Here is a 21605-nt window from a genome sequence, read left to right as displayed (position 1 = left end):
TACAAACACAAACGCAGCTTTGTCGTAGCAGTACTTAACCACAACAGACAATGCTGCACAAGCTTGACCATAAACACGAAACGGATCGAAACGGCGGAGGAAGCGGCTATAGCGTTAGCCATAGCCCAAACCAACGCATACTATATAACCAGCGATTCCCAGACGGCAGTACGCAACTACGCGAACGGCCGGATCTCAGCTGAGGCGCTAAACATACTCATAAAAGGCAAACCAACAAGGGAAGACAGGTGCGTCCAATTCCTATGGATACCAGCCCACACCACCGACTCAACGGGAGAGGACAACCCTAACGCGGCGGCACACAACGTAGCTCGAGGACTGACTTTCCGAGCTACGTAGACCGCTCGACAGGGTCCTCCGAAGTATGGGAATGAGAAGACAGATTGACCAGGTTCAGCGACATCACCAACCATTACAAGTTGCAAAGATGCATTTATCCTCCACCCCCTCCACAACTCACTAGATCGCAAGTTGTCCAGTGGCGACAACTACAAACCAAATCCTACAAGAGCCCTATACTAATGCGCGCTATTTAGCCACAAATATACACAACAGATAGATGAAAAGTATGTGGCACCAGAGCCACGCTACAACACATGCTATGGGAATGCCAGGAACTAATACAGGACAATGCGAGCGCAGCCTCCATCGACAGCCTCCGCGCGCGATGGCAGGCCGCGCTGCTCAGCTCAAACCTAGAAGACCAACTCTGGGCAGTCCAGCGGGCAAAGGAAGCCGCCGAGAGGCAAGAACTCTTGGCCGTAACCTCGGCGGGTGCCCCAGCCTACTAACTCGCCGGGCGCGAATCGTTCTGATTCGAAATAAAGCTTTCTCACTCACTCACTCACTCATATTTCCCAGCACCAGCTTAACGCAAAAAAAGTCGGCAGATTGCATGCCCTTTGGGAATTGATGTTATGCGAAGCAGTGTGCGGGGAGCCTACCAAGTTAACGACACAATCATGAGAGCCCCGAGACGTAGGCGGCCGTTTCATGACCTGCATGACAAGCACGTCATGACATTCATGTCATCACCGGTCATGTATGTTCGTCATACTGTCTTGTCATACTATGTCAATTTTGGTACATACCAAGACGTAGGCGGTTGTTTCATGACCTACATGACACGCATGTGATGACATTCATGTCATCACATATCATTTATGCTCGTCATACACTCTTATCATACTATGCCAATTTTTTTTTACATACCCATTTAACGAAACGACCATGAAAGCACCAAGACGTAGGCGGCTGTTTCACGGCCTACATGGCACACATGTCATGATATTCATGTCATGACCGATTATTTATGTTTTTCAAATACTCTTATCATACTATGAAAAATTTTGGTACATACGATGTTACCGAAACGACCATGAGAGCACCAAGACGTAGGCGGATAGATAGATAGATAGATAGATAGATAGATAGATAGATAGATAGATAGATAGATAGATAGATAGATAGATAGATAGATAGATAGATAGATAGATAGATAGATAGATAGATAGATAGATAGATAGATAGATAGATAGATAGATACTGTCAAAGTAGCAAATGTTCGCGAAGAAATGCTTCGCATTTAATGGAAAGATTGGAAAGATATGATGTCGGTTCACGATATGTTTCCTTAGACGCCCAACGGGCTTGAATAATAACGAAAGTTACAGGATATGCTCTGCTTCAGAGCATCTGTAGATGCGCGTTGCATCTACGAGTCTTTGATACGTAGGTTCTGCGGTGACTCACGCCACTGCTTTCCTTTTTTATCCTGCAGAACTGCAACAAGAAGGTAGGGATGAGAGTACGGACTTCGTGGAATGCTCCACCGTCACGGTTTGCTACCAACACCAACAACCCGATTCGTGGCTTTGTCGAAGACGCGGGCCTCGTTCCCAACGCAGACAAAACGCTAATTTCGCTCTCGATCGGGGACCCCACCGTGTTCGGGAACTTGGTGCCATGCGAGGAGATACTGTCGCCGATTGAGACCAGCCTTCGCAGCCTGAAGAACCACGGCTATATTCCAAGCACAGGTGAGCAATGAACACTGTTTCACATCGTGGTCGCTGTCATATGCTGTCGGCGAATAATTCTCGCTCGTGTTCCTGTAGACGGTACCTACACGAGAACACCAAGTACACATTCTTCTTCCGCTGTGAACGTTAATGTATGCATCAGCGTGCTGGTCACATTAAAACGCATGCGCAAATTGCACAAATGCACAAATACGATATGTAGGACGCAAGAATATTGAGAGGAGGAGAAGGAGGAAAAGCTTTATTGATTATTTAGAGGGAAGAGGGGAATAAGGAAAAGCGTAGGGTGGGAGGGAAGCGGCTGGGTGGGGCTGAGGCCTCTTTGGGCCCCCAGCCCCGGCCTGGCGACGAGGATTTCCCAGAGAAAACTTGTGCTCGCGAAAAAACAAGTACTAAGAAGTGCAGTCGGCGTCGCTAGGCCACAGCTGCAACATATGTGCCTTTATGTTTAGCGTCCTTACGCAATTGCAAAAACGCTGAAGCGTGCGTTAAGCCGTGAAAGAGTAGTGTTTTCGTCATAGACTTTTGCACAGAATGCACCGAAAGAAAAATGTCAGAAATTGAGAATCACTTTGAAGCACTAGCTCGCCGCTTCCGGAGATGTCTCGCGATAGTACATCATTTGTTTAATTGTCTTTTCTAGCTGCATTGTTGTATCGCTTATTGGAAACGAATGTGTCCTTTTTTTTATCTACAGGTACACAAGCAGCCAAACAAGCCGTTGCCGAGTATTCATCCACCCATGGACTCAACGTTAACCCACAGGTAAGATTTCTCGAAACCTCCGCCCTTCCCCTCACAACGTAAATATTTAAGTCGGGAGAGCGCTGACGGTAAGAGACTTCTGTTCGCTATAATCCATTGCTATTTGCTTTTTCTTTTGTCGATTCCTCACTTATGATGTATCCGCCATTAAAATGTTACGCTTTGCCCTATATCTCCTCCTTTTGCTTTCGATGACTGTAGCCAGTTGCGACTGTAGCCCTTACAGTATGGTTGTCAAGTTTGAGCTTGGTCAAAATTAAGCTGACATTAGTATAGCGAGAATATAAAGATTCCTATCGGCGCGAGCAGCATTTAACACATCGACTCATCGTCAAGCACATACACAGTACAGAGATGACATCAAGAACAGGCGCCAGAGATCAGATTATATGACAGCTCACGCCCTCATTACAGACATTTGATACGAGGAAAACGCCAACAAGAGCTTGACACCGATATTGTATAGTTTCCGTCTCGCCATCGGTTCATCTGCGAAGGCTCGAAATGAACAAAGAAGAATAAAACCAGTCGGAATATGACGCTTCTAAATCCAAACGCACGGGCACCTTTCTCGCTCCTGAACTACCGACCTTCCGTTATTAGACTTGTCATCGATTTCCTCAGCAAGCGATGAGTATGCATTTGGTTCACGATCATCTCGACTACCCACCGTGGTTGCTCTGGCTGTGGTGTTCGGCTGCTGAGCACCAGGTCGCGGGATCGAATCCCGGCCACAGCGGCCGCATTTAGATGGGGGCGAAATGCAAAAACACCCGTGTACTTAGATTTAGGTGGTCGTTAAAGAACCCCAGGTGGTCGAAATTTCCGGAGTCCTCCACTACGGCGTGCCTCATAATCAGGAAGTGGTTTTGGCAAGTGAAACCCCATAATTTAATCATCTCGACAATGCAACAATTGAGACTGAGGTTCTTGCTTTTGAATAACACAGTGCGTGTTCCATTCATCTTCACGTCGTACTAGAGATCTTAGCAAATAAAACACTCTCGAAGCGACTGGTCTGATTCCTGCTCGATAATTAGTTTTACAGAGAGGAGGAAACGATAAATAAACAGCTGCCCGATTATAGGGTTCGCTCCTCCGGGCGTTTTCTGGCATGGGCAGAGAGTGTGATGCAAAGTATAGTGAGCACCTCTACATGTTGGCAACGCAAACGATGAGCAGCAGAACAATTTGTCATAACATGCACTAGAGGCTTGGTGAAACAGCCTGCCTTCAAAACTTTCCGACACGATCAAGCGTCGTAAGTACCAACCACATCAATTAACTCTGTGCGTCAAGGTGAAAGGCTCCCCACGAAAACAAGCGAACATGGAGAGAGAGAGAAATATAGAGAGAGCACGGAGGATAGGGTAACCAGAGGAAATTCCGGTTGGCTGCCATGAACAGAGCGATATTAAAAAATAAAGAAAGGAATAAACAAAGAAGCATAATCGGTGCATACGCCAGTAGGCAAGCAACGCAGTCATGGCACGTCAATCAACTATGTCGTTAACGAGTGGAGAAGCGCTTTTCATGCCGGCAATTCGGACGTCGGTCGGGACCAAGAGCCTAGAACGCTACGGTTTGACAGCAGACGGCCGTCCAAGTTGCCGGGACCAGTGCAGAGCGCTTACGGGGGACACGCACAGACGAGATGCGCGATCGTCTCGTCACTGCGACAAGCCGCCGTGGCTTTGCCATTCTTGCATTCTACTAAAGCCAATATAGAAATTATTATTATTATTATTATTATTATTATTATTATTATTATTATTATTATTATTATTATTATTATTATTATTATTATTATTATTATTGAATGACTCAATAAGTATTCTCTCATGCTGTCTCAGAATGTAATCTCAGCAACAACTTTGTCGTCAGAACGCCGACGCAGACTAGTTACAAGGCACAAACGATGCCCCATGTACCCGGGGCATCTTGTGACTATTAAATTCAAGTCCAGCACGGACGGCTCCAAGTTACGGTGCTGACGATAACGTGACACGAGCTTTCTTGAACTTGATTACGATGGCGCTTTATAACGCACAGTCCTCGGGCTGGCAGAGGTGAAGTTTTCCGTGAAGGTCAGCACGTGTGAGACAAGTCTCCGTGCGCAGCAGTGTGTGCAAGCCCAAGCACTCTGGACACGTCTTGGCCGTCCAAGGTGTGCTTCCACAGCGGCTACTGTTGTCATCGCGCATGATCACCTAATCCGTACGTACACTGCTGTCGATGTCCCGAGAATTCCTATCAAACACTTTGAACGGCTTCATTCACATAAACTTGCTTCCCTTCCTGCAGCTAGACCCCGTGCGACGTTTTTCAACCGTGTCCTTGTTTTCCATCACGTCTCTCTGTTGGCAAATTTTACTGCGGTAGCGAGACAACCCACATGTTTGCGGTGCCTGCATGTACATTGGATGCATCTTTCCATCCCTAGTGTCAAAAATAAATCCCCGCTTGCTTTCAAACAAACCTTGAAGCTTTCTTTGCACTGTGAGCTCGATGTAACTGCACGCATACCTACACTGATAGCTCGGTCAATTCCAATAGCCATGCAGGTGAAGTGAGCATGAAAACATACATGAAAATGCATGTCGAGCGCTCACCGTGCCTCTTGGTTGCGGTGGCCAGAAAGCACAAAGGCGATACAGATAAACATTCGCTTCTCCATAACCTACACAAGTAGAATCGACGTAACTTCTTGCCAACAGAAGGTCAACAGGTACCTGCATAATCTTGATTGCTTGCGACGATGACATTTCGTACGTGAGCGAAAATAGACGGTCGTTATCTTGGTAAAGTATTGATTAACATGGCATAAGCCTAGATAAGCGCGCACGCCGGTCAGTACTCGTCTTGCAAAAAACAGCCAGACTTCACGGAGGACGAAGGAACTTTGCAATCGAACATCTACAATATTTGAACACGAGTTGCACTGCACTCACGCTCACAATGGGCGACAATGTGCATGTCGTTTTCTGAACACTTGCGTAGTGCGTCTGCAATCGCGCAAGATAGAAAGGCGGAAACGTGTGTGTATACGAGCGCGTTGTTGGCGTCGCGCCTACAAATTCGAGATGTGCCCGGCAGCTCGAATGAACGTCGAAAGTATTGAGTACAAGGAAAAAATGAAATAGATGCGAGCGAGAGAAATATAAATGGGGCTGGGCCGTAACTGTCGCCAATTTTCAACCGGCAGGCGTTATGCCCAGTGGCCTTGACAATGAGCCAGTTGCTCACGTTACCAAACGCCGCCGCCTTGGTAGCGAGCGTCGTAATCTTGACGGGCGCTGGCCGCCGTCACGCATCGCGCCGTTCGCTGCTTTCAGCCGCGACGCCCCGTGGCCCCGCCTGGCACGATAATGAGTGCGATGGTGGTGGGACGTACGCAGTGCGAAACTCGATCCGCGGCCCCTCCGCAGCACTTTCCCCGCGCACTCAGCGCCACCACGTACCGAATGGCGCGTGTTTGCGACAGACGATCGAACGAGAACGCGCACGTGAGTGTATCTGACCTACTTCAAGAGCAGTTAACATACGCACAATCTGCTATTTGCTACTACCCATGCGTGCAAAAACAAGGGTACTTCGCAGGTGATGCCGGTTTGACTGCAATATAAGCGGCGAGATGATGCGCAAGTTGAAACAAGTTGGAAACTGGCCACGCCCCCGATGTGACCAGCAGTAAAGCTTTGTGGGACATTCATCGCGGTAAGGCGAATGATCATTCTACGGAGAACTGAACGTAAAATGAAATGTTCACCTTCGTTTATCATTTCCCTTTGTTGCTCGGGCAGAAACTCTTAGATTTGTCCTGAGACTGCGTAATAATTCGTTAATTAATAATAAGAATAACAGAGAATTTGTTAGGAACACTTATGTCGCATGGAGTCTCTCTCTCTCTCTTTTTTTCTTTGCTATAGCTGTTTCAACACTTCGCCACGGTGGTCATGGCCAGAACAACAGAATAATTACACAATTACACATCGAGCTCTTCAGACACCCAGCATTGAAAAGCTACAGGCCCATGTACGGGATTTCAAAGTCGAGAATTGCTGCGAAAGAAATATACTGGCAATAGCTTTCGTATATTTTGAACAATTGTACTTTTGTATATGCGTGCTTCATACGTGCTCTTGTGCGTTACTCAAGTATAGTCTCTGAATACATAAACTGAGTGTGTGATCACTTCGAAGCTGACAAGAAGTGTGACATTGGTAGATATAATGTGCCAAAGTTATGTTCGCATACAGTTATCAATGTGAAAGGGAACGCCTAAACTTTGTCAAGTTCCCGTAGGAATTAAACGCACATTCCCTCCATAAAAGTGCTCAATGAAACTATAAGTTCATCAAGAAAACTTATTTTGTGTATCAAGTTCCTAGATTTGAACCCAGGCATCACGAGTTATTGTCGTCTTAGAAAAATTCAGAGCCCTTCCACTATGTAAAGATGGAAGACCAGCGAAGCTGTTTAGCCCCCGTTACAGAGATGACCCAGAATATTGAACAAATGTACGAACATATTTATTGTCCTAATCTGTGGTCATCGTGACGATGTATGTACGCACACACATTCGCGTATCACCTCTGTATTTAAATGTGTCCGTCACGTAAGACAATTAATGGCTCACACCCCCTTAAGCAACGGCACATACCCACGTAAACGCGGCAACCCCATTACGCCAACAAAAGCGAAGTCAAATTCTACGCTGGAATGATGAGCGGCAATGGAGCCAGCTGTGGAAGACGACTACGCTCGAGCCATTGCAGATGATGAAAATTTTTTGCACAACGGAGCCAGCTGTGGAAGAAGGCGACGACGACGCACGAACGAGCAGCGACCCTACAGCACGTTTGCAGGGTTGGCGCCGAATTTGTTTTAACAGTCCTTTTTGAAAAAGCTGTAAAATACATTTTTTTTTTCAAGAACATCTGTTCTTACCCTTGTGCTGACGGAGACAAAAAAATTGTTGATGGAGATCAATTATTTTGTGACCATGCGGCACTGTCCCCAAAAATATTTTGCTACGTTATTGCTATGCGTTTTCGCTGTTATTTATTTGTTCCTTCAGAGAACAAATACATAGAATACATAGAAATACAAAACAAAAGAATAGACGATAAATTAAAAAACTGATCTGCAGTTCTTAATGCCAGTTACAATCAATTAGGCAGGTATGCAGGGCGGACACTGAGTAGAACTCCGTCTACTTCGTGTGACATATGCTGCCGAATGAGCGTAGATCTCACACAAATTCAGCTTCCTTGGGATTCCTGAAACGATACATGTGCCATCCTGGCTTTCTCCAGAGCGCACGCGCAAGCTGGCTCACAATTAAAAAGGAATGCCACCCAAGAGCTACAGAGCGAGCTCACAGTTGCATAAATTCTCGGCATCGCTTACCGATAGCCGATAACAGCCAAACGAAGTCCAATTGTTCCTCTGACTTTTACTTTATTTAATTGACACCGTCTGTGCTTGCCATGGAGAATTCCCAGGAAGCCGCAGCAGCAGTCACTCAAGGCTCGGCACAAACTGTAGCACCCGTGTAGGACAGCGCAACCATTGAACTATTGTGCCTGAACACGGCAGGCGCCCTAAGCACAAGTGGTATCCTCCGCGAAAGGCAACGACGGCGTGCTGTCTAGACAGCGACGGCGACGCTGCCTAGACAGTACGGGCCGACCATGCCTACAGTGATACTCTGAGGCATGCGTACAGCGCGTACAGTGACGCCCAAAGAAGACCGCGGAAACGAACAACTTTCAACTGTGCAGCAAAGCTGCGACAATGTCAGAACTAAAATCATATACGAAAATTACCAAATAAGAGCTGATTTAGTAGCAGACAGTAAAACAGCTGAGACATCCTGGCTTTATAGAGCCATGGCATCTCAACTGTTTGGCTATTTGGTACTAAATCAGCTGTTTTACTGCTATGTTATTTTACTCACTGCTGGTAGCTGTAGAACAGATAGGTCTGACATAATCCAAAAGAAAACCAAGCAAAATGCACTCCGGAGTGACGAAAAAGAAGCGCAAAGAACTGCGCGGACGTTTCCTTCGCGCGGCGCACCCTGGAACGCGTAGTACTTATGGTGCTTTCATATATCTCACGAAACCACAGATGAAGTTACTCAACTGAAGCCCACGAAGCTGCGCGTGGCCAGCGTGACGCAATCAACTACTTAACCAATATATAGGATCGCAGACGTGGAAAAGCGTGCGATCAAACAGTGCGAACTTGGCAAAATGAAAGCTAGGGTTTAGCGCACCAATGAGATCAATGTGGCGAGTCACATAACTGTTTCCACGCACTGCAGCGAATTTTCGCAAGAGGCGTAAGTCGTTTGCTATCGCCAGCGCAGCGGAATGCACGGTCGTAGAATGTCAGCAACGAAGACGCAGGGTTTAACTTGTGGTCGAACCTGTTCGAAACAGTTCCTCCGTCAAGATCAGCTTCGGGTTCGGTTCCAAGATGTCGAAAAAAATATATCGGTTAAGTTCTGTTCTGGATCTGCTGAATATAACAGTTCATGTCTGGTTTTCAGTTCGGCTCCGGTTCCGTTTAACACCCTGGCCGCAACGTTAAGAGGTGAGAATGGGTGTATAGCTCCAAAATGCCGAGCTGGTTTGGGCTCTATGGCAGTTGCATAAGCTTCCTCCCCTCTGCCTTTCCGTCTTGGTATACACACGCTCCTCTTCTGAATAAACATTTGCTTGCTTGTTGTTGTTGTTGTTGTTGTACTCGGCACGAGCAACAGTATATCCATGCACCAGTACCTGGAACTGCATGTCGGTAGGCTTTGAGAACTAAGATGGGAAAGGCAGGGAGGTTAAGTGGAAGAGAAGGTTCTGGTGCTACCCCACACTGGGTCAAGTGTAAGGGTGAAAGAAAGACTGAAAGAATAGCGAAGAAAGAAAGCAAACGCGCGAAAAAAAGAGGGATGGGGAACGTATGAGAGTTTCAAAGCCACTTTAATAAATCAGTCTAACGTAAAAACTTTATTAGTGCCTTGATAGAGTTTTCGTGTGAAGACTGTAGAGGCCGGGGCTACATTATTTTCTACAGAATAAAGAATAACTTCTATCTTGCCCTTTGAACATGCTGATCAGTAGCCCACCGAGTTACCAAAGCCAAAGAGGTCCCCAATGATGCGCGCTAAGTACTAGAGTAAAATCTTTGTTGCCTGTGCGGGGACACCATTCAATAGAGTTAAGGTTAAGCAATTACATTCTGGGGTTATCGGTGCCAGAACCACGATCTGATTATGAGGCACCGGTAATCACAAGTCTGACCACCTAGGGTTCTTTACCGTGCACCCAATGCACGGTACACGAGCGCTTTTGCATTTCGCCCTCATCGAAATGCGGCCGCCGCGGTCGAGGTTGAACCCGCGACCTCGAGCTCCGCAGCGCAACGCCACAGCCACTAAGCTACCACGGCGGGCGGATGAGGTTTTGCCATTACCGCAGTGTTTTGCATCAGGACCGCAGGCAACCACCGCTAATGAATCGCAAGAAATATAAAGAAAGTCAACAGACAACTTCGCATCTACCCTAAGAACTTCTTAGGGTGGATGCGAAGTTGTCTGTTGGACCACGAACGGTGGTCCATTCGAGGATAGAGAGGTCGCATTTATGGCTCCGGTTTAGTGACAAAGTGGTTCGGGAGAATGAAACGTTATATATATATATATATATATATATATATATATATATATATATATATATATATATATATATATATATAGCAGGGTGGGAGAGGTAGGGAGGTCAACCAGACTAGCGTCTGGTTTGCTACCCTACACTGGGGGCAGGGGAAACGAGGAATATGCATAGCAGAATATGGAGAGAGTGAGCGCTGCACGCACATAGTATATAGCACGCACAGCAGGACTGAGGCCTGCTGAGGCCGGTCTGAGGCCGGTGCTGCTCAAAACCTGCAATAGCGCACGAATAGCTTTCTACACCATTGATGGATGGGGCCAGGGTCCAAGAATTTTCGTTTCGAATAATGTCCTAGTCTCCACTTGGCATAGTATGGCATAGTAAAGAGATGCACAGGACGTCGTATTTGACGGGAGGCGCACAACAGGTGTTCGACAGTTTTTTCGGACCCACAAGCGTCGCACGTTGGTGTATCGGCCACTCCAACAAGGAAAGAATTAATTAATATAAATGTCGTAAATTCTGGCAACCGGTATGTCGGCTGTTTGAACGCGCAATGGTGAAAATTGCTTCGAAGCCAGTTTAGCACTGATGCAGTGGTTCAAACAGGTTGCAAAGCAAAAGCCACGATTACTAAAGCCTTCTCATCCGTTTCACAGGACGTTATTCTGACCTGCGGCTGCTCACAAGCACTGGAGATGTGCGTCACTGTCCTCGCAAACAGCGGACAAAATATCCTGATGCCAAGGCCAGGATTTTCCGTCTACAAGACACATGCAGAGTCCATTGGGATCAAGGTCAAGTTCTACAATTTATTGGTAAGAATAACCCAAGAATGAGAAGTGTTTTCTAAACAGGTGTTCTTCGTTTAAAGCGGGAAAATGCTATTGTACAATACTTAAAGAATTTGCTCAACATGAGTCGCCAGGCTCGTTGGTTAGACATTACTTTTGACTGCGACGCATGAAGATCAACATACGCAAACCGGTTTCAAGTTATACGTCTTCTGTCCAATAATTCTAAGCACTTTACTGCAAAGTGTATTAAGTATAGTGCTGTCGCCAGATAATTCGAACACTCAGGGCCAAAGTCACAAAGCTTTTCGTTCGTAAGTGTTCTTTGAGATTGGCCGGCAGCCTTCGCTAAGTGAATGTCCAGCGTTAGGATTGACTGGAATTCGCCCTTACGAACAATTGCAGCATAAGAACTTTCTGTGCATACGGGCCCACTTATTTGGACAGATCTGAATGTCTGTGAACGCGAACAGTGCCTGTGAGAATATTTACCTCCTATGAAACTTCAAATTAAGAGCAATACGTCTCTAGTTTAAGGTTGAAGAACGGCTGTGAAGCGCATAAATAAAAACCAGTTTTAAGCAGCCACCTGAAGCTGATGATTACGAGCAGCAAGATTGTAATATGCCAATTGTTTTCATGTCAAGAAAGCATTTTGGACATGCGAGTTACGTGGCATGTACAGCAGATGTTCCACCTGCCGAGCGTACCATGTTGACACGGTGCGTTATTGTGGATTTCTGGATTTGTTTCTACCTTGTGCTATAGCACTAAGTGCGGGAAACCAGAGCCAACAACATGAAGCGTCGTGCAACAAAAAAAAAAAACGAACCTTACTTAACAAAAACAACCCGTCTTCTCGACACCACAATGCTTCATGATTCAAGCAGCCCACTCATATCGTACCATTTTTTTAACGCGTGCCTGGTAACCTTCGTATGACGTTAATTTTCACGAAGAGCATGATGAAAAGAATTTGAGTGACTGTCACCTTCATTTTTCCTTCGTTTCACCGCACTTCTCTGCTTTCGCCTCCTCGTCGAGAAAATGCGTAGGCTCTATTGCGAAGTTACGTTTGGCCAAAAATTAGGACTGCACTAGCACACATGATTAAGAATTACGTGGCACTGCCGTCAATCTACTGCACATGACGAAGGTTCCCCGCATGTCGTGCAAGACTGCTTTGGTGCCACGGCGAAGCCACAGGCTTCAGGACCCGCAGGAACATTGGAATACGATCAGGACGAAGGCAAACGATTCGGTTTACTTCAGTTACGGTGCACACACGTTTCGTGAACAAAGCTCGTGTAGACGAGAAAACTTACACACAGTCGCCTTCGCAGTTTTAGATGCACCCGCCGCTGTGGCTTAGCGGCTATGGTGTTGCGCTGCTGGATGAAATCCCGGCCGCGGCGGCCGCATTCCGATGGAGGCGAAATGCAAAAAACGCCCTTGTCCCATGCGTTGGGGGAACCAGGTCCCCTGGTGGTCAAAATTAATCCGGAGTCCCCCGCTAAAGCGTGTCTCATAATCAGATAGTGGTTTTGGCACGTAGAACCCCATAATTCAATTCAATTTAGTTTTAGATGCCATTTTGCCACATAATGCTATCGTATTACTAAAGTTTCAGTGTAATATACCAAACAATATTTCGTAAGCATGATGCGGTAGAACATTTAGCACAACTGAGTGGAAGTGCAGAGCAGCGCTGCGATCAGGCAGGCTGGCGACAGAGCCCTTTCAGTGGTACAGCGCCTACTATGAATTCCCTACGGGCACACATTCATTGAGCAGCATTGTAGGCATAAATGTATTCGTCATCCGAGTGCTCACACTAAACTAAGCTGATCCCATGGAAACTGTTGTGCTTCAACAAAGCATTTTAGGCACTTCGCGCCAAAAAAAAAAGAAAACCAAGGACACTGGAGTGCAGCACTGCTATAGTGCTGTGCTCAATACATGTTTCCAGTTATTCGCCCCCAGAGACTGCCACGAAGTACATTTGGTGGTCCCCGTTGTATTGTTCCGCAGTACGAAAGGAACGCCGTTCGGGGGAAAATAATAAATATAACGCAAATGCATTCAGCCTCGAGTTTGTAAACGAATATCTCTCAATTGACGCTACTCTCGGGATGCACGTAACTGGACACGCCTCGAACACTGACTGGCTTCAATTATGCAGTTACAACCTGTTTCCTAAAGTAATTTTAATAGAAAAGTTGAATCATTCGCAGCTTAGATTCCCGGAGTCGATGGCTGCATTTCAATAAGCGTGGAATGATCGAGTGCCGAGATTCCAGTACGCGTTACAGCACCTCGGGTTTTCAAATTTGATCCGGAGCGGCCAACTGCCGCGTTGCTCATAACCAAACTGCACCCTTGAGACGTGAGACCAGACGCATCCATGGATTTGTAGATTTCAGGCCATTAAAAAGTTAAGTGATTATAATGCATATTTTTTTTACTTTCACAGGGCGTGACTAATGTGCCGCCGAAAAAATTGTTGATCTCTACAGCACTGTCTTTACGAATTACTTTAAAACGTCCTTGCTGAACCAGATGCTGGTATAATCAACAAATCAAAATTGGAAGAAAAACAAAGAGAAACACAAAATTTATTTACACTCGTGAAATATTTTTTTAAGATTCAATTTGCATTCATTTGGTAGCAAAGGGCTCATAACTAAAGCAGAAAACGAAGGTCAATGTATCCCTTTTGAATATCGTACGCAATGCGAAACACCGCTACTTCAGCGTAAAGTCAAGAATTTCAAAGTAATTTCGCGTGTTTGGGTCGTTTTTCTACGGAACGTTTTTCTTTCAGAACTTGATAAGTTGAGTCTTCCGTCACTTTAGAATGTAATGTACTGCTTGCTTGTTTATAACCCAGCAGATCCGCTCATTATATCATGCGGCATAACTTAATGGTGTTGGCGCCACTGGTTTTGGTTTTGGCGCTTCTTTTCTGTCTTAGCAAGTCTGTGCTCACGACAACACAGACCGTTTTGGTATTCGAGAAGCGTAATTTGCATATGCAGCTTATCTCCACGTTTCTATTAAATGGACACTAACGAGAAAAATGATTTCACCTGTATTAGTGAATTGCCCTTCTACAACGCCAAAAACACCTCTCTTAGCACGAGAATACGCTTGGCGTCGCGGCGTCCCACTGACGCACCGGTGTCCTGGTTCCGGCGCGAAAAAAAGCAAAAAAAAGCCTTTGGCCTCCTTTTTTTCTCCGCAAATAATCAACGTATTATCCAAAATTAACGACAATCGAAGTTTTAAAGAATACCTTATCAGTCTATACTGAGTTAGTGCTTCTTTTTGGTGTCCCTCTAGGTTTTCTTTCTTTTTTTTTCCTCAGTTAAGCCCATCGTAAAACAACCTTCATCGCATTCGTGAGAGACAATCCCCGTGCGGCAGTGTGCAATAGCGTCTTGGCCGAACCTCGGGTCTACAGGTGCCGATCTTGTTTGCCGAGAGTTGACCCGCCTAACCGTTCGCAGCCTGACAGAAGCTGGGCAGTGGATCTCGTGCACCTCGAGTCCCAGATTGACGCCAACACGGCAGCGATCGTGGTCAACAACCCGAGCAATCCATGCGGCAGTGTCTATTCCAAAGAACACCTCAAGGACATCCTGGCTGTGGCTGCGAGAAATTATGTGCCCGTCATCGCCGACGAGATATATGAGCACTTTGTAAGTAACTCTCCTAGTTTGGACAAAGCCAGCACGTTGTTGCATAGCGTTGATTGTTCTGCTGCCTGCAGATTATTGCTCTTGTTTTGTTATTTCTCCTTGCATTTTTTACCTTAAATTTTTGCTCACTTCCTCAATAAACGTTATTATGCACGCAACTTCGTCCCTGCGGTAAAAGTCTCGCACGCTGCTGCGTTCGTTTGTCTTTCTCACTTTTTCTTTGTTTGTTGCTTGCCGAAAAAGAGTTGGCGAAAACTAAGGCATGTTTATTCCATCCAATCCTTAATAACTTCTTTTTAATTGCATCGTTTCATTGCTTGAGATGAAGGGGGAAAGTGATTTTCAACAATCTCTTTCCTGTGGATATAAGCAATGTATATGCCGCATTACAGATAGCTCCAACCAGTTTTTCCATGGAATGTCAGTGACGGTTAAGGATAACTGTTCGTCGCGCGTCCCCTTGGCACTAGAGTACGAGGTCATATAAGTAAAAGAAAACGGCACTCTTACATCTCTGTTTCGCACATGAGTCCATCAAAATTTGCGGATAAATCAGAATTTGACTAAACCGATCAGTCGCGTCTATGTGTATTTTCTTTTTCTTTTGCAGGTTTTCGAAGGCCAGCAGTACCACCCAATGGGATCCCTAAGTGAAGATGTGCCCATTTTGTCTTGCAGCGGCCTCACAAAGAGGTAATGCAATTACATTTACAATTTGCAATTACACAACAGGTTGAATGCTGCGTAAAGCAGAGAAATAGCTCCAACGTGGAAGAAATTAAGAGCAAAAACGTTTTCTCTCTCGTTGCGTAGATTCCTGGTTCCTGGCTGGCGAACAGGTTGGATCGTAATCCACGATAGACACGACGTGTTCGCGCGTGGGGTGAGCCTGTGTGCCCCTCACAAGGGCGCTTTCTTCTTTTCAGAACCGTATTGTTACAGGTGCCATGATAGCAACTTTTTGCGTTGACGCCACAGTTTGGTGAGTTGCTCACCGATTTTTGCCCGTTTAAAACGTGAACACCAAGGTTGGGGCTTCGAGTCATTTCCTTTCACTAAACATGTAGCTCCGGTCTACAGTTCAAGTGTTTCCATTCGGCTGTGAGACCTATATAGCTCTCTAACAGCGGAACTCTTAAAGGACGCATTTACAGCACTGTGCTAACCCTTCCTACGAACGCGGCGTACCGACTAAGGACAAGATACGCCAAGATGGGCTCAAAGTTGCTTTTCCCATATCGTCACCTGGTGTGGGGCGCTCGCGCACACAGCCCGAAAATTAGGTGTGCACTGCGGAAATCAAGCACCGCAGCTTAGTGAAGTGATTTAAAGATTCAGAGACCGCATGATGAGGTTGGCATGCGGGCATGTACGCGCACACTTGGAAATTCGCTCCAATAAGCTGAGTTTGTTCTTTACTTGTTCTTATTTCCGGTTTACAGGTGAAGCAAGGACTGCAGTCGTTGAGCCAAAAAATAATGGGAGGCAACGCCCTTATTCAGGTAAAAATTTAGTATGTGAAGTGAATGAAAGAAGAATAGGTCAATCACGAAGAATAGAAAAAAACAAAGATAGAAGAATGGAGGAACTAGGCCCATAGGGGGCTGGAAAAGCACTCATTGACACCAGCGGCACCCAGCGACACTCAGCTGTCGGCTTAGGCTCCTCTGGCCTTGTTGAAACCCTTGGGTTCAGGGATACCAGGGGGAAAGTAAACATGTCCGCAATAGAGATTAGTAAAGGCTCACTCACACTAGGCCGACCCGACACCGGTTTCGGTCGGCCAACTGTCAGCAACAGCGTTTTTTTCCTTCGTGTCGGCGCCTCTGTCACACTCTACCGACGCCGACAATATGCCGACGGTCGGCGGAGAGCTCGGCGTCGGTACAGTATGACAGAAGCGCTGATACGAAGGTAGAAAACGCTGTCGCCGACGGCCACAGACCGAAATGGTTTTCGGGTCGGCCTAGTGTGAGTGAGCCTTAAAAGGCAGTTGGAGGTTTGGTGGCAGAAAAGTAGGCAGACCGCAAACAACGGAGGCGTACAAAAACAAAGTTTTCAGTACTGGTTCAGAAAGTTTGATGCTGGGAATTCTTTGCGAGCGTGTACTTTTCTTTTCAGAAAGATAGGTAGGGCACTAGGCAAAATAAAAACAATAACTTGGGGGCAAACTTGACGCGGCAAACAGAGCAAACCCACAAAACAACTTAGATGCACTGAGTCTGCAAGCACCGAGAAACGAAAAATTACAAAAGAGTGTGCTAGACAGAGGCACGTAACTGGATTCGTAAGGATGCATGGTCACTACTAAGAAAGCAAAACAAAATAACAAATCAGAGATCCCCCCAAACTAGTATCTTACTAGAAAGTCCCTCCTATAGATTCCCCTAACGTGATGCAATTTGCCCTCACAACAACCATTCTCTCTCTCTCTTCAGGGAGCGCTCCCTTCCATTTTGAAGAACACGCCGAAGAAATTTTACGAGGAGACTATTTCCGCAGTGCAAGTAAGGAACCTAAATGGCGTGCCGAACCGACTTGAACGCACTGTCGCGTCACCTTACTCGTATTTCTGAACATTCTTTCTTCTCTCCCCGTCTTCTTATTCCTCGCAGAAAAACGCCGAGAACGCGTACAAAGCGTTATCAACTATTCCAGGATTGCGCCCAATAATGCCGCAGGGCGCCATGTACTTGATGGTGAGTGGCAACGCCGGACGCGAGCCTCTCCGCTAGAGAGGGCGCAATGTTCAGTTTTGAAGACAGCGATCCCTGTCTTCTTCTGTAACTCGCAGGTTGGCCTCGAGATTAGCAAATTCCCCGAGTACGACAGCGACGCCGAATTCGTCAAGGCCCTCTTCGCGGAGGAATCCGTCTTTTGCCTGCCAGGACGGGTACGTCACGGAGCATGTCGGCAGCACCATTCTGGTCAGGGCCTCCGGTTTTAGAAAGCGCCGGACTCTCATGCGTAAACAAAGATAGCAAGTATACGTGGAAAGAGATGTGAAACAAGTTTCTGGCGGCGGCATTCGGCGAGCCTGCCTGCGGCGTCGTTTAGATAGGCAGCTCGCTCCAGACTGCCTCCAGACAGCCCCAGGCAAAGCGCGCTATCGTGCGTCTCACGTAGCACCCTAGACAGAGCGGAGCCACTAGGGGCCCCCGTGGCCGCGTTATCTGTGACGGGCGCGGCCGCGTGCACGGAGTTTTAGCGCTACAGTGTATTAGAATTTTGCATCTCAACAACAGAAATGAGCATGGCAGAACTTGGCTCGAGCAACAACACCTCCGTCGGGGATTTCAGAACTTAAGGCTGCATGTTTCTCTTTTTTTTTAATTCCAGTACGAACTCCACTGCACCTGCTTGTGTGAGCACGAGTTTGAGTTGTGTTTTCCGACTGTACCGAAGAAGGAAGGAAGAGTTTTAAGTGCTGCGTACCGGCAATTATCACAGCGGCGTTACTCTAACGGGATATTATTTGCGAAGCGCGCCATTCACTTCACGAATTCACCCGACTGCGCATTCAGCAGTACTAGCCCGCAGATATTACACGAGTACTTGTCCTAGTTAGGGTTTCCATTGACCAATCGCTGACCGTAACAAACGCCCACTCTCCTTTTGCAGTGTTTCCACTATCCGAACTACTTCCGCATCGTACTCACGGTGCCAGAAGATATGATGCTCGAGGCCATCGACCGAATTGCGGCGTTCTGCAAGGCCCACTACATTGACGAGAACAGGCTCGTGCAACAAAGCGAAAACAACCTTGTAATAGGCGGCACACCGATCGCCATGGAGGCCCGAGGATAATATGTACAGAGAAGTGGAAACGATGTTGTGCAAAACTGTTGCTCTGCGACAGAAGGCAGCGCGTGCAGCAAGGCATCTGTTTACATCAACAGGATGAATGTCCGCATTTATGTATATAACATAGGAAGCTTCCACAAAAGTGTCACCAGGCGTGCCTAAGCACGAAATGAGAATACTGGCACTAAACTTGTAACTACTGCGAAATTGTTTTTAATGACTAATAAATTTTACGTTTTAAAAAAACCCAAGCTCTCATCATATTACTGCGCAAACACAGCCGCTCTCCACATCCACATGCCTTTTCAACAAGTACGGACAGCGTCTACAGTTTGAAAACGCCGAGAAAGGTCATTCATGCAAATCAAAGGGAAAATGTCGGCGAGCAAGCAGCTGACCGCCGACCTATAGGAACAGGTAAGAAAGGAGTAGCTGGAATGCAATATCCTTGATGTGTAAGGCTCGATCGTCGCTACACGTACTTTTCCTGAGAACGTGGCTCGCACCCATGTTCGACGTGAGCGCGCGCATTCATTTACTTGTAGTCTCATGTGCACATTTTCGTTTTTTTTTTCATCTTATGTGTACGATAAGAAATGAAACCGATGGGCCCAATTTTTATTAGTCATATCACAAGAAGCCAGCAAACAATAGTTCGTTGGCTTCTTATGATAAGACTATACATATGTATGTATGTATATATATATATATATATATATATATATATATATATATATATATATATATATATATATATATATATATATATATATATATATATATATATATATATATATATATATATATATATGTATATATATATATATATATATATATAATTCAATGAGAAGTTGTGTAGGTCCGGTGCATAGGTAGTTTTAGAAACGAAGGTGCACACTTAAGAAAATTGCATCTTTAAAGTTTTTAACGTTTCGGCCGTGGCACGGCCTTCGTCAGAATAAACAGATACAAGCGCGCAGCCGCTTCTATGGGCATGCGCACGTAGGCATAATCAGTAGTACATGAACGTGTACACTTGCAAATAATAGAAAAAAAAGTACAGCAGCAAATATAACTTAAGCACGATAACTGATATGCATGAAATATCATTAACTATTTCACTATACCATTATATATCAACTATACCAACTGTATCATTAAATTTTTGTCCCGCAACTGGCGGATACAATGAATTTCAACTGATTAATGATTTGCACAATTTTGAAAGAAACATGAGGTTATGCGAGTACTTCCACGATCGGTGCCCCTCTAACAAGACATCTTTATTTTCGACTAAGCACTGGACTCCTCTTTCTCAAAGAGATAAATGCCTCGATCTATACATCAGAGCTGTGCAGCGAGATGTACTTGAAGCATACGAAATGCAATTACCATTCCGTCGGAACCTTAGCCCCAAAGAAAGGGACGCAATTGAAAGGTTGGCTAACCATGACGACATCATCATTAAATCCGCTGATAAAGGTGGGCACAGTCGTCATTATGGACAAAGTCAATTACATAAGAGAGGCTCACAGACAACTTAATGACCAGTCATTCTACAGGCACCTGAGTTACGACCCGACCAAACAGTTCAAAACCATGGTAAAGGAAACTTTAGAAGAAAACAAGATAGAAAAATCTGTAGTTAAGTCATTAGTCCCCCTAAGCCCGGTAGCTGGTAGATTTTATCTCCTTCCTAATATCCACAAAGAAAACAACCCAGGGCGACCAATAGTTTCAGGAATAGTTACCGTCACAGAGAATTTGTCCCGCGATGTAGATAACCTTATCAGTTCAATTCCTCCTAAATTTTCTTCTTATATCAAAGATACTAACCACTTCGTGTCTGATGTCGCTGACTTGCGTGTTCCAAGCGATGCTCTTCTAGTCACACTGGACGTGGCGTCGCTGTACACGAGCATTCCCTATACAGATGGGATTTAATCTGTACTCTGTGCATATAACGATTCTGCAGATGACAAACCCATCGACGATTCTACACTAGGCATAATTCTAACGCTAATCCTTGAACTCAACTACTTTGAATTCGACGGCGAACATTACGTTCAAACCAGTGGTACCTCCATGGGCACAAAAACAGGTCCCAATTATGCTAACATTTTCATGGGCATACTAGAAAAGAATTTTCTCGATACTCGTGACCTCAAACCATTCTATTACAAACGCTTCATCGATGAGATTTTCTTAATTTGGCACCATGGTGAAGCTGCATTACTTTTCTTCATTACTTACTTTAACAACGCCGCACCGTCAATTTCCTTTTCCCATTCCTATTCATCACTCAGCATAAACTTTCTTGACGTCTCGGTATCTCTGTGCAATGGTAACTTAACGACAAATCTTTACAGAAAGCCCACTGACCGACAGCGATATCTGCATTTCAAAAGCAGCCATGTCAAGCATTGCAAAGCGAGCATTCCCTACAGCCAAGCTATCCGGTTCAAAAGAATTTGTTCGGACAATAGTGAATTCACTCGCAACTGTAACCAGCTTCGTAACGCACTAACCGCACAGAATACCCTTCACAAATAATTGATGATGCCCTTGAACGGGCCGACTGTCTCGACCGGAAGGAACTCATCTGCACGGACAAGCGATCGGCGCCGATTTCACGAACTAACCTTATCCTAACACACTCTGCATCTATTCCTAACGTGTCCCACATTCTCAGGAAGCATTATAACTTACTAACACAAAGCGACCGTCTTAAACACACTTTCACGGTATCGCCAAGAGTTGTCTATCGTCGCTCTAGGAATCTGCGTGACCTAGTAACCT

The 21605-nt window shown here is 45.7% G+C and overlaps 1 protein-coding gene across 2 annotated transcripts in view; it reads left to right on the top strand.

Moving 5' to 3' along the window:
* The window catches only part of LOC142560650 (tyrosine aminotransferase-like), an 86736-nt gene extending 67684 nt beyond the window's left edge, over positions 1-19052 (top strand). For both annotated transcript variants that reach the window (XM_075672894.1, XM_075672886.1), the window contains exons 2-12: positions 1802-2060; positions 2761-2828; positions 11167-11325; positions 14811-15002; positions 15613-15695; positions 15816-15885; positions 16445-16504; positions 17441-17509; positions 17618-17701; positions 17797-17895; positions 18624-19052. In XM_075672894.1, coding sequence (XP_075529009.1) covers positions 1823-2060; positions 2761-2828; positions 11167-11325; positions 14811-15002; positions 15613-15695; positions 15816-15885; positions 16445-16504; positions 17441-17509; positions 17618-17701; positions 17797-17895; positions 18624-18809 — 1308 coding nt within the window. In that variant the 5' untranslated portion in view covers positions 1802-1822 and the 3' untranslated portion in view covers positions 18810-19052. The remainder of the gene's footprint in view (positions 1-1801; positions 2061-2760; positions 2829-11166; positions 11326-14810; positions 15003-15612; positions 15696-15815; positions 15886-16444; positions 16505-17440; positions 17510-17617; positions 17702-17796; positions 17896-18623) is intronic.
* The last annotated feature ends 2553 nt before the right edge of the window (positions 19053-21605 follow it).

The sequence above is a fragment of the Dermacentor variabilis genome, chromosome 1 (assembly GCF_050947875.1).
Source record: "Dermacentor variabilis isolate Ectoservices chromosome 1, ASM5094787v1, whole genome shotgun sequence".
Taxonomy (NCBI): Eukaryota; Metazoa; Arthropoda; class Arachnida; order Ixodida; family Ixodidae; genus Dermacentor; species Dermacentor variabilis.
This window is presented reverse-complemented; position numbering and strand designations above follow the sequence as displayed.